Source organism: Kogia breviceps, chromosome 10, assembly GCF_026419965.1.
Source record: "Kogia breviceps isolate mKogBre1 chromosome 10, mKogBre1 haplotype 1, whole genome shotgun sequence".
NCBI lineage: Eukaryota > Metazoa > Chordata > Mammalia > Artiodactyla > Physeteridae > Kogia > Kogia breviceps.
The window spans coordinates 40,072,249-40,090,011 of NC_081319.1; the positions used below are offsets into that span (position 1 = coordinate 40,072,249).

Below are 17,763 nucleotides of genomic sequence, written 5' to 3' on the forward strand. Positions count from 1 at the left end.
CAGGAAACGTAAGGCTGGCCTTTTCTCTAACAGCCAGTCACTGCTTTTAATCAGGGGATGAGGTAAGGAAAGTAGTGGTGCTGGTGCCACCATGTGGCTCGATGCTCACAGGCCTCAGCCACAGTCCATCTCGGGGTCATCCACATCGGCCTCCACAGCACAGAGATCATCCAGGGCTGCCTCTGAGCCAAAAACAAGAGGGTTCTGTGGTGAAGTCCTGCCTGAAGGTGCTGGGACTGGGGGAGGTCCCACCTCTCCTCCCCACCAGGCCCACAGGAACTAAGCAGTCCCTTCCATACCCAGGCCTTGCTCCCTCAGCTACTGCAAGCAAAATAATACAAAGGCAATTCAGACAGGGATGTTTCTGGAAAAACCATGGCTCTGCCAGGAGGACTCAGTAGATATGAGCAAAAGGCAGGCTGATATGCTGAGAGAAGAACCGGAGCGGGAAGCAAAGAATGGCTGTAATGCCGGCAAAGGCTGTGTGGATGGAGCGCTGCTGACCTAAGGCCAGGTAGTCTGATTTGTCCACAAACTTCAGGGTAAACTCCACATGTGGGCTGGGGCAGGGAGGGGCCCTCCTGCAGGCTCACCTTCACAGCCTGTCACGTCAGGAAGCCCTCGAATCAGCATGCTGACCCCTGGCATCACCTGGTCGTACTGATGCAGGACCTCCACGCAGTGCACAGTGAAAAGCTTGTCCTTTTGGGACAGACTGTGCAGCAGCAGCACTGTATCTCGCAAACACCGCACCGTCCGCTTCTGCTGGTCAGTCCTCGGGGGCCCCCCTGCCCTCCGCACTGTCAGCCACTGTCTGTGCAGCATCACCGTGAGTGCTCTGACCACCTGGGGGAGGGCGCAGGCTGAGGTCAGGCCAGGTGGTCCCTGCACCCTGACAACCTGCTTAGCTGGGCAGCATCTTTCCTAGCCACCCAGGTGAGGAAGGTTCTGAGCAGTGACACCAGGGTCTAGCCCTGGTGAAGGAGCATGGGATGGTTTCACAGGGCCCTGTCATCCACCAACAGAGCTGCCCACTGTCGGCCCCTGCCTGCCCCCGGCACTCACCTCCACGTTGCACTGGCAGCTGGAACCAGTGACTGGGGAGGAGGGGCTCTGCACAGCAAGCTTAGCCAGGAGCCACACAGCCTAGAACAAGAACAGACTGTCCCATCCATGGCACAGTGAGGCCCTGGTCACAGCGAGGGCTTTCTCAGGCTTCTACAGGAGCTCCAGTTGCCTCAGCAACTGCTTGTCTGCACTAATGGGATCCAAGAGGTGGTAGTGTTTTGGGACATTCCCAGGAGACACTCAGGACCAACATCTGTGTCTCACCACTGACCCACCTGCATCCGTGCCCACCTCCAGCCACCAGGCAACTTTGCCAAGTCCCAGGATACCTTGGGCTCCGACTATACTGTACCTGTGTAGTATGCAGCCCTGCAAATGAGTTTACCTTGCTAGTGGCTCAACGCGTTACCAAAATGAATTAAAGCTTCCTTTAATTCCCAGAGGAAGAAGAGTGGCTCTTACATGGGATGGAGTAGTGTGGGGTGGGATGGGGTGGGGTGGTGAGCAGCACAGAAGGGGCTCTGATGTCTTTACCTCTTGTTCCAGCTGAAGCCACTGTGTCTCCGAGGCGGCTTTGTCAGGCCTCGATGTGATGTACATGTACAACAGCAGCAGGAGGCAGCCTTCTGGAAAGGACACCCCATCTGTCACTCAGGATCTGCTTTCTCGCCCAGTGCCTGAGGTACAAGCTGCAGAAGCCCTCAGGAGGCCCCGGACCTGCCCCTGCCATCACCCTTCCCTCCAAGCTGCAGGAGTCAGATGCGCGCCCCTGGCCTGCTTTACCCGGGTGGGAGCAGAGCTGAGGTGCAAGCTTCTCATGGTCCACCAGGAGGGACAGGAGCTCAATAGTCAGCAGCACACTAGGCAGGGGTGTCTCTGGGCGCAGGCACTGTGGCAGCACCCGGAACACGCACTGGAACCTGAAACACAGGGCCCCAGAGAGACGTGACACCTCCAACCCAATCCCATAACTCACCCTCACCTTTCACGGTAGGCAACAGGAAATTGAAGAGGCCAGTAAAAAGGAGACTCGATTCAGACAGACCTGGTTTCAAATGCCACCCTACTCGCTGATACTTGTTTCAGGTGAACGAGTGGGTACTGCCCTTCACTGTGGGACTGCTGTGGCTTAGAGATGACAGGCCCTTACCTGGCACAGTGCCCCCCTGGACCTCGGGTGCTGGCCTCCACACTACTCTTGGGCTCCTTCCTGCCTCTGCTCCCAAAGAGGGAGGCAGGTTCAACTTGAGTGTGAGAAGTGTCCTGTGCCCACCACCAGAGGACTGGCCAGGCGTCAGCAGTGACAATGTGGACTTGGCTATGGTTGGATCTTATGAGACCACTCGCTGGGCAAGGAAGACTTCATTTTCCTAACTTGTCAGGAAACGCCAGCTCCTCTGCCACCACATATGAGAAGGTACGCACTCAGGGTGTGCATGGTGAGGGGCTTGGGCACCCTCCCCCTATGGCGCATTCATTACCAAGGAACCGAGTCTGAAGACAAGCACTGCTTTTTGCTCAACCCACACAGCCTCATGGGTGGGGCGAGGGGCATTTCTGCAGGTATGTCCCTTTTCATGCACATGGCACCGAGGGTTAAGAATATTCCTTGTACACCATTAGGAAGCAAGGTCTATTTGGGGTGAACTCATTTTAGAGCAAATCCTGTATGAGAGACAAGCTGAATGTTTCTAGTCACCAGGGAGTGTGGAACTTTGTGGGAAACTGGAATTTAACCGGTTACTACCTAATTTCATTATTAGGCCAGAAGTGGCCCCTGAAACTAAAAAAATCCATCTTTATATACAACACAGTGGTTTCCAAATTATTTTTGACAGCATCGGAGCTGCCTTTTTAAATGAAAATTTTTTTTTTGGCACAGCCCCTAAATGCACAATAAATAAGTCATGCTGCCTTGGCTGAGCTGGGGATGAGAACTTTTTGTTCAAAAACGCCTGCCATGCCAGTACCTGGGGAGCTACGCTGAACCTACCCGTTCCCTGCAGTGGGAAGACAAGAGTCTGAGGGGATGATGTGCCCTCAAGCCTGGGTGGGCAGTGGTGCCTTTCATAGGAGATCACAACCTGCCCGGCTGCTCGTGTTGTATCGCATACTGCTATGGAGCCTTGGTAGCACCTGTCCCTGGCTTTTACTTCAAGGTGAACAAGAAGCTGTGTGGTAATGGGGTTCAGCCTGCAAGCATGAAGGAATTCAGAGGAGAAGCACTGCGTGGGAGGTGGCATCAGACAGTGATCAAGAACAATGATTCAGGAGCCTAACTGGCTGATCTAGCATACTCCCTCTGGGGTTTCAAACAAGTTTCCCTACCTCAACATGGGGTTTATTCATTAAACAAACACTGAGTGCTCACAGTGAGCCAGGCTCTGTGCTGGATGTGAAGACACAGGGCTCTGTGGGTGCCACCCAAGCCAGTGAACAGAAGGCATCTGTGTCTGGCCTGCAGTAAGCACCCATTAAATGGCTGTTTTTTGATGTTATTGTGGACAAGCTCAACAGGAATAGAATGATGATATACCTACCAAGAGAACTGCTAAAAATGTGGTTCCTGGAATTCATTCATTTAAAAAATAAGAAATAGGGATGCAAAGATTTTTCAATATCCACATATCAATCAATGTGATACACCACATTAATAAACTGAAGAATAAAAACCATGTGATCATCTCAATAGATGCAGAAAAAGCTTTTGACAAAGATCAACATCCATTTAAGAGAAAAACTCCAGAAAGTAGGCATAGAGGGAATATACCTCAACATAATGAAGGCCATATATGAAAAACCCACAGCTAACATCATATTCATTGGTAGGGACTTTCCTGGTGGTCCAATGGTAAAGAATCCGCCTTCCAAAGCAGGGGATGCAGGTTCGATCCCTGGTCGGGGAACTAAGATTCCATGTGCCTCGGGGCAACTAAGCCCCTGTGCCTCAGCTAGAGAGCCCACATGCTGCAAACTACAGAGCCCACACACTCTGGAGCCTGCGCGCCACAACTGGAGAGGAGAAAACCCACATGCCACAACTAGAGAGAAGCCTGTGTGCCACAATGAAGAGACCATGCATCACAACTAAAGATCTCGCATGCCTCAACGAAGATCTCACATACCACAACTAAGACCCAACGCAGCCCAAATAAATAAATAAAATAAAAAAAAATCATACTCATTGGTGAAAAGCTCAAAGCATTTCCTCTAAGATCAGGAAGAAGACAAGGATGACCACTCTCACCACTTTCATTCAACATAGTTTTGGAAGTCCTAACCACAGCAATCAGAAGAAAAAGAAATAAAAAGGAATCCAAATTGGCAAGGAAGAAATAAAAATGTCACTGTCTGCAGATGACATTATACTATACATAAATCCTACAGATGCCACCAGAAAACTACTAGAGCTCATCAATGAATTCGGTAAAGTTGCAGGATACAAAATTAATATATAAAAATCTGTTGCATTTCTATACACTAGCAATGAGCTATCAGAAAGAGAAATTAAGGAAACAATCCCATTTACCATCACATCAAAAAGAATAAACACCTAAGAACAAACCTACCTAAGGAGGCAAAAGGCCTGTACTCCAAAAACTATAAGACACTGATGAAAGGAATTGAAGATGACATATACGGAAAGATATACTCTGTTCTTGGATTGGAAGAATCAATACTGTCAAAATGGCTATACTGGGCTTCCCTGGTGGCGCAGCGGTTGAGAATCCGCCTGCCGATGCAGGAGACACGGGTTCGTGCCCTGGTCCGGGAAGATCCCACATGCCGCAGAGCAACTAAGCCCGTGAGCCATGGCCACTAGGCCTGCGCGTCCGGAGCCTGTGCTCCGCAATGGGAGAGGCCACAACAGTGAGAGGCCCGCATACCGCAAAAAAAAAAAAAAAAAAAAAATGGCTATACTACCCAAGGCAATCTACAGATTCAGTGCAATTGTTATCAAGTTACCAATGGCATTTTTCACAGAGCCTAGAATAAAATTTTAAATTTATATGGAAACATGAAAGACCCTGAAACAGCCAAAATAATCTTGAAAAAGAAGAACAGGGGCTTCCCTGGTGGCACAGTGGTTGAGAGTCCGCCTGCCGATGCAGGGCACACGGGTTCGTGCCCCGGCCCGGGAAGATCCCACATGCTGCAGAGCGGCTAGGCCCGTGAGCCATGGCCACTGAGCCTGCGTGTCCGGAGCCTGTGCCCCGCAACGGGAGAGGTCTGCATACTGCAAAAAAAAAAAAAAAAAAAAAAAAAAAAAAAAAAAAAAAAGAAGAAGAAGAAAAAGAACAGAGCTGGAGGCATCATATTCCCTGACTTCAGATTATACTACAAAGCTACCGTAGTCAAAACAGTATGGTACTGGTGCAAAAACAGACACATAGATCAATGGAACAGAATAGAGAGCCCAGAAATAAACCTACATACCTAAGGTCATTTAATCTGTAACAAAGGAGGCAAGACTATACAGTGGAGAAAAGACAGTCTCTTCAATAAGTGGTGCTGGGAAAACTGGACAGCTACTTGTAAGACAATGAAATTAGAATATTCTCTAACATCATATACAGAAATAAACTCAAAATGGATTAAAGTCCTAAAGAGAAGACCAGCTACTATCAAACTCCTAGAGGAAAACGTAGGCAGAATACTCTTTGACATAAATAGCAGCAATTTTTTTTTTTGGATCCATCTCCTAAAGCAAAGGAAACAAAAGCAAAAATAACCAAATGGGACCTAATTAAATTTAAAACCTTTTGCACAACAAAGGAAACCATCGACAAAATGAGAACACATGTTGAATGGGAGAAGATAACTGCAAATGATATGACCGATAAGGGGTTAATATCCAACATATACAAACAGCTCATACAACTCAACATCAAACAAACAACCCAATCAAAAAATGGGCAGAACTGAAAAGACATTTTCCCAAAGGGGACATCCAGATGGCCAATAGGCACATGAAAAGATGCTCAATATCACTCATCATCAGGGAAATTCAAATCAAAACCACAATGAGATATCACCTCACACCAGTCAGAATGGCTATCATCAAAAAGAACACAAATAACAAAGGTGAAGAAAAGGGAACCATCCTACACTGTTGGTGGAATGTAAATTGGTGCAGCCACTGTGGAAAACAGTATAGAGGTTTCTCAAAAAATTAAAAGTAGAAGTACCATGTGACCCAGCAATTCCATTCCTGGGTATATATCTGAAAAAAACCAAAAACACTACTTTGAAAAGAAACATGCACCCCAATGTTCATAGCAGCGTCAACTACAATTGCCAAGGTATGGAAGCAACCTAAGTGTCCATTAACAGATGAATGGATAAAGAAGATGTGGTACGTGTACACACGTGTACACACACACACAGGAATACTACTCAGCCATTAAAAAAAGAACAAAATTTTGCCATTTGCAGCAACATGGATGGCCTTGGAGGGCATTATGTTAAGTGAAATAAGTCAGACAGAAAGCCAAATACTGTATGATATCGTATGTGGAATCTAAAAAATACAGCAAACTAGTAAATAAAACAAAAAAGAAACAGGCTCACAGACACAGAAAACAAACTAGTGGTTACCAGTGGGGAGAGGGAAGGGTGGAAGGACAATATAGGGGTAGGGGATAAGAAAAAGCATTGTTATGGGATTATACAAAATCGTGTATGAAACTTTTGAAAACTGTAAAGCACTATGGAATTAAAATGAAAGAGAAGACTCAAAAAAAAAGAAAAAGCAGTCAGCCACCATGAGCTGGGCCCCCTGCCAGGCACCTGGGTGACGGTAACACGCCTACCTTGCTGCTCACACTACTCTGCAGTACACTGTGTCTAGCTCTGAGCACCACCTTTAGGATGCACCAGACAAGCCAGAATATATTTATATGGAAACCAGGATCCAGAAGTGTTTTTAGCAAACAGGTATTCTGAGTTCAGAGACAAAAAGGCTTAAGATGCATCCAACAGAGGAACTGGCCTCTTGGTGGAATGCTGAGGGGGAGATGGGATTACAGGACGAGGGAATTGGCTGGGTGGTGTTTACCTTCCCAGTGTTGAGGGTCTGGAATCCCAAGCTAGGAATTTATGACAACAGTGTTCCGCAACAAACCTTAAGAAGAGCAAGTAACCTGTGGCTCATGCCAGTGGTGGACACCATGATGGTGGGCAGACGCCCAGCAAGGTCAGTTTGTAGCTGCAGACCCTCCACTTCTTCAGGGAACCCCACCAAACTAAACTTCAATGTGGCTGTGAAATCTGGTCTTCACCTGATCCATGTCCCAGGTTCAAAGGCCTCTTGGTTCAGCCTTTGTCTGTTTTGGGGGCAGGACACTCTTCCATAGTGACTAGCAGCCTTCTTTTATCACATGTGTCTTTCGCTTACCTACTATCCAGAGGCAGAACTAAGCCAAATAAACCACTTCCTTGGTTCTTCTAACTCCTGGCCCCATTTCCCATCACTTCAGAACTCTAGCTAAGAACGTAAACCAAGGCTTAGAGCTGAGCAGTATGGATGAGTCAAGATGGGAACAAGTACAGGGGCCACAGCACAGACCTCAAGAGGTCGGGTAAGACCCACAAGGAATCATGACTCCCATGCTGCGTTATACCTGGGCAGGAAATCAGAGGAAGCATTTTCAGCTAATTTCACCAAAACCTTAAGGCACTGGCTGAGGACACTGGCTTTAAGGTGACCTGTTGCTGCAGAAGAGAAAGCCAAAAGTTGAAGAAGCATCTTCAATAGTGGATGCTGGCCTTGGTCACCGGCAAGCCCCCCTGGGGCTGAGGTCACATCCCCACAACCATGTCCATCAACCAGGCTCTGGTCTCCTTCCCTAGCAGCAGAATCAGCGCCTGCTCCTGATAGTAACAGGCAAATGACTGCTCCGCTGTGGCACACCAGGTGCTGAAGAACGCTTAGTGAAGCCACAGAGAAGCCTTCCAGGTTGCAAAGTGAGTCCTCAGGGCTGGCCTCTACCCCAGAGCTCACGCAGGAAGGATGTGTAGGTGAGTCCGCAGGCGCTCCGCTTCTCTTGGCTGCTGCCAAATCCTGCAGAGCCTGGCAGTGTAAGCCGATAAAGAACTGTACCAGGGGAAGGAGGTGCACAGCTCCAGGAAGCTGGCAGAGTGGGAAGGCCCTTCTGCCTCCCTCTGCTGGGTCTCTGTCACAAGAGCCTTCATTCCTGGCCACCAGATTCAGTCCAGTAAGTGCCAGGTTCTGTGCTTCTCTCAGGGCCAAGAGGGGAAATGACCCATCACAAGAACCTGTGGTCCTCAGGCTTGAAATCCCAGTCAAGGTACTAGCAACAGACACAAAAGAAAACACACAAGTGTGAGAGGGAGATAAGGTCAAGGGACCCAAGCAACCTGCCTGCTAAATTCTCTACTTTTCCTGCCCAGAGCAGACCTCCTAGGCCAGTCAGGACCAGATAGGGACTTGCTTCCTGGAAACTTCTTCCAAACAAGCTTTTTAGGAGTCTTATGCTTACCTGCCAAGCCCGGGTAGCTGGAACAGGGTGCCGGTAGGAGCCTCAGAACAACTGCTCAGGAGGTGGCACAGACCTAGGGATGACCCTGGGATCAAAGGCTGCTTCAGGAGAAGGTTTATCAAAATGGAGCCTGCAGAAGACAAGGTGACTGGAGAAGGTTCTGACATGAGAGTGCTTTTCTATGATGCCAACTATCCTCTAAACTGCCACTAAGTTCCCTTGAGACGCCTGTGGGTACTGAAGGCTCGGAGGCATACTTGCTCTTGGCCCTTTCCATTTTATAGTCTTCTGCTTAAGCCACAGACTACTACTCCCTTGGACCCTCTAAAGCACTGCCTGGGGTGCTGATTGAGCCCAGGACAGTTCCCTAGGCAATTCCACTGCAGCATCACAGAGGATGATCGGACCCAGGAAGGCCTCCTACAGAAGGAGCAGGCATTCTGGTACCTTGAGTGTTTGATCTCTGCATCCAGCTGTCAATAAGACTTTTGTGGGACCGTTCTTGCTTTATCGGGTCATCTCCCAGACTGTGGGTCTTATTCTCTGAATAATAGATAATATGTTAATCAAAACTGGAACACAAAAGCACAAGTGTATCAGAAACTCTTAAATGTAATGAGTTTAAAACATACATTGTTCTACTTCTTCAACTTTGGATCAAAACAAGAGCCAAAGCAACTCAAGAACCTTCACATCTTTGCCTTCCTCATATAAAACAGGAACTTGCATAAGGAAAGGAAAAGAAAATTAAATTGTTTGCCCCACTTCAAAATCAGGCAATAACATAAAAGCACTTTATATGATTCTTATTATGTGCCAGACACTGTTCTAAGAGCTTTATACATGCTAGCTCTCTTGTTCCTCACAGCAACCCAAACAGGAAGTGTTGTCATTGGCTCTGTTTTACATATGGGAAAACTGAGGCACAGAGGTTAAGGGACTTGCTCAAATCATACAAGCCAGTAAGCAATGTGACTGGGACTCGGCCAGGCTGGTGGGCTCCACTGCCTGCTCATAACACTACCCGATAACTGCTCCTGAAGTTGCTAAATGTCAAAAACGTGAGCAGCTGTAGTTCTCAGGGGTGGCGTGATGCTAATGACTTGAAAGGGTTGATGGTAGGAGAAAGGCAATGTATCTGAATTGTAAGATAAACTGGCATAGCACAGTCTCAGAGTGAAAACCTACTAATGCTAGATTGTCTCTCTAGAAAGTAGTAGCATTCCCTCAGTCTGGACTCAGCTGGGTGATGAAAAGAGCACATGTTCCTGCATACTAGCTGTGTTTCTGGCATGGCAATGGATGCTGACTGGAGGTTTTAAAATATGCCTGCAAATTCTTTGACACACTTCTCCTCAAAGGGTGCAGCCTAGTTTCCTTCCCCTTGAACATGGCCCAGACTCAATGACTCACTTCTAACAAACAGAATGTGGCAGAAGTGATGCTATGTGACTTTTGAGGCTAGGCCATAAAAAGGATAGCTTCCACCTATCTCTCTGGGTTTGCTAGCTCTAGAGGAAGGCATCTACCAGGTTATGAGATCAGCCAAGTAGCCCTGTGCAAAGGCTCACATATGGAAAGGAATTCCACTGCCAGACATGTGAGTGAGCCACCCTGAAATAGATCCTCCAGCCCCCTACAAGCCTTCAGTGCCCGCAGAGACAAACCATCCCCACTGTGCTGTCAGAACTGCTGACCCACAGAAACAGGAGAAAATAAATACTCAAATGTTTCAAGGCTCAAGTCTGAGTAGTCTGATATAGAGCAATAGATGATGGATAGACTAACTTACCCTCTTTGCCCATCAGGGACTTATATCCTGGATTGGTCTGGCAGGGGTTGGGAAGGGACATGTTAGCACTAAAAGACTCCTTTGTAGGGAAAGATGGTTTTCCAAGTTGTGGAGAACATGCTTCTGGCTTTATAACCATAGAAGGGCTTTTCCTAGGACTGGAAAAAGTTAACTATGAAAGCAAAGTAATGATTCTGCTAACATCATATAAAATACCTGGTTATAAAACTTCTAACAAACTAAGCTTTTCCTGTCTAGGTGATTTGACCAAAAGTTTTATCTACTACACATTTGTTAATCTTTGTCAGGACAGCAATGCAAAATTCAAGGCATTTTGATTCAAATTGTTGGAAAAAAAAATCTTTCATTTGCTTCCACCTTCTTCCAATCACCCAAAAGTATTGGCCATAACTCCATTACTATTTCCAATTCCACCAAAACATCTTTTCAGTTTGCAACCTCTTTTTTTGTGTGTGTGGTACGCGGGCCTCTCACTGTTGTGGCCTCTCCCGTTGCGGAGCACAGGCTCCGGACGCGCAGGCTCAGAGGCCATGGCTCACGGCCCTAGCTGCTCCGCGGCACATGGGATCGCCCCGGACCGGGGCACGAACCCGCATCCCCTGCATCGGCAGGCAGATTCTCAACCGCTGCGCCACCAGGGAAGCCCTGCAACCTCTTTTTTTTAAATTGAAATATAGTTGCCATACAATGTTATATAAGTTATAAGCATATGCTATAGTGATTCATAATTTTTAAAGGTTATACTCCATTTATAGTTATTATAAAATATTGGCTATATTCCCTTTGTTGTACAATATATCCTTGTAGTTTATTTTATACTTAATAGTTTATACCTCTTACTCCCCTATCCCTCTATATTGCCTCTTTCCCACTTCCTCTCCCCGCTGGTAACCACTAGTTTGGAACAACCTCTTTTATAATAGTCAGGGACTGAATGAAAAGATTTTCAGGAGAAAGAGGGTATAGAAAAAGGTGTATTGTGTCTTGCAACTTGGAAACTGAGCCAGTGCCTTGATGCCAGGGTCTTTATGTTAGAGAAGCAGTCTTAACCCTCTGATTGGATCAGGCAATGCTGAGGCCCTCCTGTTAGTGTGAAGAGGTGAGGATAGACTCCCTCTGCTCTTGTGTCTTACCTGGGCTACACAAGACAAGAAGAGTTCAATTTCACACCCTGCCCATTATAAGCAAAGGCAGCAGAATATTGAATACCAGAAAAAGACGACCTAACCCACATTGTTCAAATTTCAAGGCTGATCCTGACAGTGTGCCAGACTTCTCTGGAAGGCAGAGGACAGGAAGGACCATTAACAAGCTGATCACATCTGCAGCAAAGGTGGGGACTGCTGGACAGCAAATGAGAAAAAATATTCCAAGAAGTTGGGACTGAAATACAGTTGGGGCAAAATCATTTATTTGAAACAAATTACATAAAAATGAAGACTGGTCCACTCCAAAAGTTTGGAGAGCATCTTTCCAGCCTCTTTTCATCCCGAGGAGTTGTGTTGTGTTTATAAAGTCTACAGGGAGGAAGCACTTCTAGAGTGCGGGGCCTTTATGCTATGACGCCCCAAACCATTCTAGTCTCATCCAAACCATCTTTGAGGCCTTCAGGAAAGAGCATCTATGGCCCACTGGCAGAGTCTAAACGACCTTTGATCAGGACTAGCCTGACATTGTTATTCAGACTTTTTACTAAACGATACAAAACTGTATTCTCCCTCTAGCCACCATCATTACCTGACATGGGAAATGGAGGGAGCAGCTAGTTTATTAGCTCGCTCACTGCTTTGAAGCTTTGTCCTTAATTCATTCATCTCTGCATCTTTAAACTGGAGTTCAGACTGCAATGACTGGAGCTGGAAGGCAAAAGAAGCATACTTATAGAGGCCTCATCACATATACAGAAACAGCTCTGGGCTTCAAAATCTCAAGATAGTAAAGGAAAAACAAGCAATGAGAGGTAGTATAGAAGTTTGCTGTGACATAAATGTCCTAAAATATCAAGCTTTAACCTTCTTCCTGAAAGATGACATGGTATTCTAGAAAGATATTTTGACCTGAACTATAGCTGGGTAGTTTGTGAGGGTTCAAACACCATTTACTCAGCCTCTCTGAACTCCAGCTTATCTGTAACATAAATACCTGTCTTCCTGGTTGGGGGGATTAAGTAAGAATGGTGAATGTAACATGCCCAGCACAGAGCTTGACAGGGTACCATATCTCACGGTAACATGTAGATCTTTTAGTGAATATAGTGGTGCACAATCCAAGTCTTCCTGAAGGTCTGGGCTGAGTATTTAGAAGAGTTTTACCAAAACCTTCTACAGTGTGGGGAGACCTGCTGTTCTGGCCAATGGTAACTGCTGCCATTCCCCAGGCACAGCACCAGACACAAGAGCAGGACCATTTAAGTCTCACGACAGCCCTTCTGGTTATTTTCTGCAACAGATAAGGGAAATGAGTCAGAGAGCATATGTCATCACCCTGAGGTCACTGCTTGAATGTGATAAAGCCTAGATTCAAACTCTGGTTTGTCTGATTGCAAACCCCTTGCTCTTCATCATGTATATGGAAAGGCAACTACTGCTGTTAGTCTTGGGCACAGGTCAGTGCTTCTTTTTTTTTTTTTTTTTAATTTTTGTGGTACGTGGGCCTCTCACTGTTGTGGCCTCTCCTGTTGCAGAGCACAGGCTCCGGACGCGCAGGCTCAGCGGCCACGGCTCACAGGCCCAGCCGCTCCACGGCATGTGGGATCTTCCCGGACCGGGGCACGAACCCGTGTCTCCTGCATCAGCAGGCGGACTCTCAACCACTGCGCCACCAGGGAAGCCCAGGTCAGTGCTTCTTTAAAGACTGCCAAGTTTGCTGAATGAAGTAATGGCAGAATAAGGCCCATGTCCTTGAGTTTGAAGCCTTGGGAAGTGAAGGAAAGTGGTATATACTGGACACCCACTGTTTTTCTCCCCAGAACAGTATCTCCCTCCCTTAAGAAACATCATTTTCCTACCTTTGAATACATGATTTGAATGGGAGCTATTATCTCTTTGGTTACAGTGACTAGTTCAGAGGCAGGCACCTGACTCAGGTTAGACCAATTAGAGCCTTCCCCAGAATTTTAAAACTTGGATATAAGGAACCCTATGTCTTCAGTCTGCTCTGGAGCTATGAAATATGAGCCCAGGAGCCCCTGGAGAACACATCTACCATAAGGATGGAGCCTATCAATAGTACAGAGAATAAAGATGAGTCATGGCAAATCTTGAGTCTTTTGAGGCCCCAGCACACCTGTTTTCCCAGACCTAGTTATGAAAGCCAATACATTTTCTTTTGGCCTAAGCTAGGTCAACTGAGTTTCTGATCTGCCAAAAAACAAAACAAAACAAAACAAAAACAAAACAAAAAAACCAAAACAAACAAACAAAAACCCCCACTAATTTTAGCTGTTTCTGCAAAGTGTGAGCTAGTAACTTAGACTACCACAGCAAAGCAGAGTTTCATCTAAGTCCTTTTCCAAACCTCAGAGCCTGGAGAAAAGTACATGCAATTCGTTGGTAGCGAAAGTATTTAAGACAAACAACTGTTGAAATCTTCCTGGAAGATCTATAAGCAACTTTAGTCATTGCTTCTAAAGGAACTCATTGAGCAGGCAAAGCTGATGTCCATACAAGCAAAACAAATGCTCTGAGTCACCTTTTTGGAGAATTCTTTTTCTTTGTCACTGAGTGCTTGAGTTTTCTCTTGCTCAAGAAGGAAATGGGATCTTCTCTGTTCCTCTAGAATGGATTCTGTCTGATGCAGTGAGTCCCGTAAAATTTTAATTTCTCCATTTTTAATGAGCACTTCTTCTTCCATTGCCTTCATCTGTAAATCCCAAATTGATGTTGTGAAAATTTGTAGGGGGAAATTATATACGTACTTGTTTCAACATGTAGCTGGGGAGATGAAGAAACACATTTAAAACATGTCCAACAGACCAATGAATGCTCAAAATATATCTGTACCAACCAGACATCACCATGATCTGCTAGGCCCATTCCTGGGATAGTGGATATTCAGCAAGATAGCTTAAGGACACACTTGTCACTTCTGCGTGCAGATTCTATAGGCTCTAAGAGGTATTAAACAATTTGGGTCACATACTTCACACAACTAAAATTCTACATTATGTTCTTGTTTTTTCTAGGAACCTATAGATAGTCATATGAAGAATGTTTGCTTTTTTGCAAAACTGCTAATGAAAATAGCAACCATTATGATGTTTCTTATATAAGACATAGGCTATAAATTTATCTCAGTGCTATAACAGAAAGTTTATATCTCCTTTTGTATATGGTTTACAGTGTTTCCTTTCTTGCCCTGGTTGTTAGGAATCTTAGGATTTAGTTTCAACCAAAATTTTATGGCTTTCTGTCCCTCAATTCATGGGGATGAATCTGGACTCTCGTTTTAAAACTTTTATATATTTTATTGTATAATGCTTTATAACACATGCATAAGTGAATGAATTAACTACAAAAGCCACAAGTTAAATCACTTACCTTTTCTTTAAGCTCTTTGTACTGTGCCTGAAGTAACTCTAATTCAAAATTATCTTTAACTGGAACACTTTCTCTGTTTCTCCTTGCAGGATTTTTTGACATCCCATCTAATCTGGGGACCTTATGAACATCTGTAAAAAACAGTTCCCGTATACTTTTAGGACCCAACATTTTCCCACTTTAGCCAATGCTGAAAGCAATTACTTTTGAAAGCAAATTAGAGAAAGATCTAGTAAGCACTATAGGTATTTTCCAACATAAGAACATGAGTCAATCCTCAGGAAATAACAGAACCTGCCACCCTCTCCCCGTTCTGCACCCAGTTTTAAGAGTCTCATCTAAAGGCTGAAAGGTGCTGTAGGAATCTCACTGGTCAGAACTCAGTGATCTATTATTCAACGATATTTACTGAGCACCTAAAATATGCCAGGCTTTAGCCTCTAAAGAAAGGTACAATGGTGAGCAAAATGGATACAGTCCTTACACTCATGGAGCTTACATGGCACTCAAAAACACAAGAATAAATGTAAAATTTCAACGTTACAAGAGCTGCAGAGAAGAGCAAATATAGGAAAGCCTATAATAGGGGATTTGATCCAACGGATGAACAGAAGGCTTCCCCAGGTAAGTGATGACGGAATGGAGAGCTGAAGAACAGGAACTAACCAGATGAGTGGCGATGGGGAATGGATGGAAAGAACGCTCAGTGTGTAAGAAACAGCAATGTGCAGTTTCTGTATTGTAAGGAAGCAGGGAGAATTCAAGTAATGAAGGAAGGTTAGTGTGGCTAGAACCCACAGAAGGAGAGGGAAAGGGACAGGCCATGCTGGGCCTTGCTGGCCATGTTAAAGATTTTGATCTTTATACTAGAAGTAGTGTGAAGTCATTAAAGGCTTTCAGTAGGGATGTTCACGTGTATCTGTGTGTGACACAGAGATTCTAGTTTTGAAAAGATCACTCTGACTGTGGTGTAAAGTCTGACTTGAGTCATAACTGGAAATGTGGGAACAATTTAGCAGACTGTTGTCCGGGGAGGGGTGATGGTAACACAGATCAGGGATGGCAGAGATGATTCAGAGAAGATGGATTCCAGAGATGGATGAAGAAGGTTAAGTTACAGGAATTCAGAGAGGATGGATTCCAGAGATGGATGAAGAAGGTTAAGTTACAGGATTTGGAAAAGAATCAGATGCATGGTCAAGGAAAGGGAGCTGTTGCCTGCCTTGTGCTACATGATGGAGAGTGGTGCTAGTCATTGCCATGCAGAACATTTGGTCATCAAATGTTTTGAGTGTTTTCTGAATGCTTTGCCAGGCACCATGCTGGAGATGCTGGTGGATGGCCGGGTTTCCAGGAAATGACTGTGTGGAATATAAGATGCATGTAAGACATCCAAGTAGAGACTTCTCTTCCTGGGAGCCCCACAAGACTAGAATGAGTGTAAGCTCCATGAAGGAGGGGGCTTTTGTCTTTTGTTTATTGCTAAGTGTCTGCAGCTCCTAAAGTTTGGGCACCTAGTACGATTTATTGGTTGTATAAAAAAATGAGTCTCTTTTATCTCTTACCTCTGCCAGGCCCCTCTTATGCTCACGCGGCCCAAGGGAAAAGGTAGTCTTCATTAGATCTAAAGCTTCCCAAACCTGTCATAAGGAGGGCTCCCCATGTGTAGGTAGTGATGATTCTGATGGTGGTGGTAATGTGTTGCAAGGATCTCTGCTAAGAATTAAGAACCTTAGTGGTCCAAAGTATAGAAACTAAAGTAAAATGTTAACCTAGCTTTCGGTATTCCAAATCGGCTGTTTGACACTCCTGATACATTTCTCCCCCAAAATCAAAGGACCTTTTGGGACACGCCGCTGCTTAAATCAAACTGTTCCTATATTTTTAAAAGGTGAAGTGTCAGTGTGAGTGCAAGACACCGGAACAGCGGTCGTGGGGTTCTTAAGCCACAGCCATCTAGTGGGTCTAGCGAGGTCTGCACCACCCTCGGGGAAAAGGCGCACTCACTGGACACGTCCGGTGCCGCGTTCGGGCACTGGCTCAGGGCCTGTGACGCAAGGGTGTCGAGCTCCTCCAGGTCGTCGGCGGTGAAATCCCCGTGCGCGCCGAATGGGTCTTCTGTGTCTGGTGGGGCGGCCGCAAGGAAGCCCCGGGCCCGCTTGCTCGGAGGGTGCTGGGTGCTGGGCGGCGGGCCAGAACTGGGTGCCGGGGGCCCGCTCCGCCTCCTGCTGCCTGGCGCGGGGATTCCAGCCATGCCTGCCGCCAGCCGGTTATCTGAAGGCACCGAGTCCGACCTGTAACCTCGAGGCCGGAGGGCTGGACCAACCGCTCGCGCGCCGCCGCTCGCCTCAGCCGCTGGGGCCACGCCCCCGAGCCAACAGGCCAATCACCTGCCAGTTGGTGGGCGCGGAAGAATGACGTAATCAGACCGCGCCGTGGGGCTCAACTGGGTTCTTGCAGAGCTCTGTCGCTCCCAACCCTTCTAGGCACCACCTCGCCTGCCGCTTTCGTACCGACGGCTGGGACCCCAGTAGGCGGGTGGTCTAAGAGGACAGAACCGAGTTACGTGGGCTAACTCATCAGCCCCACCGCGCAGGTGGCTCTGCGCCCGCTCTCTGGCATCACTTAGGGTACACAGCTGGGCTTGGAGGAGTTCGTCCTGATTTTCACACGTGCACATGTGAATCGTCGAGTCAGGGAGCATTCAGGGGTTTGGTCTTTGTGAGCTCGCTGTTCTCCAGCCAGACCCACTTCTCATATACCCCAAGGCTCTCTTGGGGAGGAGTCTGGGAGAGTGGGATTGGGCGAGGAGTTATGAATAGAGCTGTTGTGAGCACACATC

General features: G+C 46.5%; 1 protein-coding gene across 3 annotated transcripts; it reads right to left on the minus strand.

Annotated features, from left to right (window-relative positions):
• Window positions 1-9: 9 nt before the first annotated feature.
• ATRIP (ATR interacting protein) lies at window positions 10-17,290 on the minus strand. 3 transcript variants are annotated; one of them, XM_059077016.2, is made up of 13 exons: window positions 16,929-17,290; window positions 14,922-15,052; window positions 14,074-14,244; window positions 12,121-12,239; window positions 10,363-10,520; window positions 9,018-9,113; window positions 8,571-8,700; window positions 7,692-8,381; window positions 1,852-1,988; window positions 1,603-1,694; window positions 1,066-1,146; window positions 594-846; window positions 10-182 (listed from the first exon to the last, which is right to left on the minus strand). In XM_059077016.2, the coding sequence occupies exons 1-13, from the start codon at window positions 17,173-17,175 to the stop codon at window positions 115-117; spliced, it is 2,373 nt and encodes a 790-aa protein (XP_058932999.1). In that variant the 5' UTR covers window positions 17,176-17,290; the 3' UTR covers window positions 10-114. The 3 variants fall into 3 exon arrangements, with proteins under 3 accessions (XP_058932999.1, XP_058933001.1, XP_066900454.1); XM_059077018.2 differs by having other exon boundaries at window positions 1,603-1,691; window positions 16,929-17,286; XM_067044353.1 differs by lacking the exons at window positions 7,692-8,381; window positions 8,571-8,700; window positions 9,018-9,113; window positions 10,363-10,520 and having other exon boundaries at window positions 16,929-17,286.
• Window positions 17,291-17,763: the final 473 nt, after the last annotated feature.

Bases quoted from the DNA above. Each gene is read 5' to 3' on its own strand.
- ATRIP (XM_059077016.2), bottom strand. From the start codon at position 17,175: ATGGCTGGAATCCCCGCGCCAGGCAGCAGGAGGCGGAGCGGGCCCCCG. The intron at 12,240-14,073 runs GTGACTCAGAGC...TTTGCCTTCCAG, and splicing joins AAAAAGAATTCTCCAAAAAG to CTCCAGTCATTGCAGTCTGA. The intron at 10,521-12,120 runs GTAATGATGGTG...AACTTTTTCCAG, and splicing joins CCCTCCATTTCCCATGTCAG to TCCTAGGAAAAGCCCTTCTA.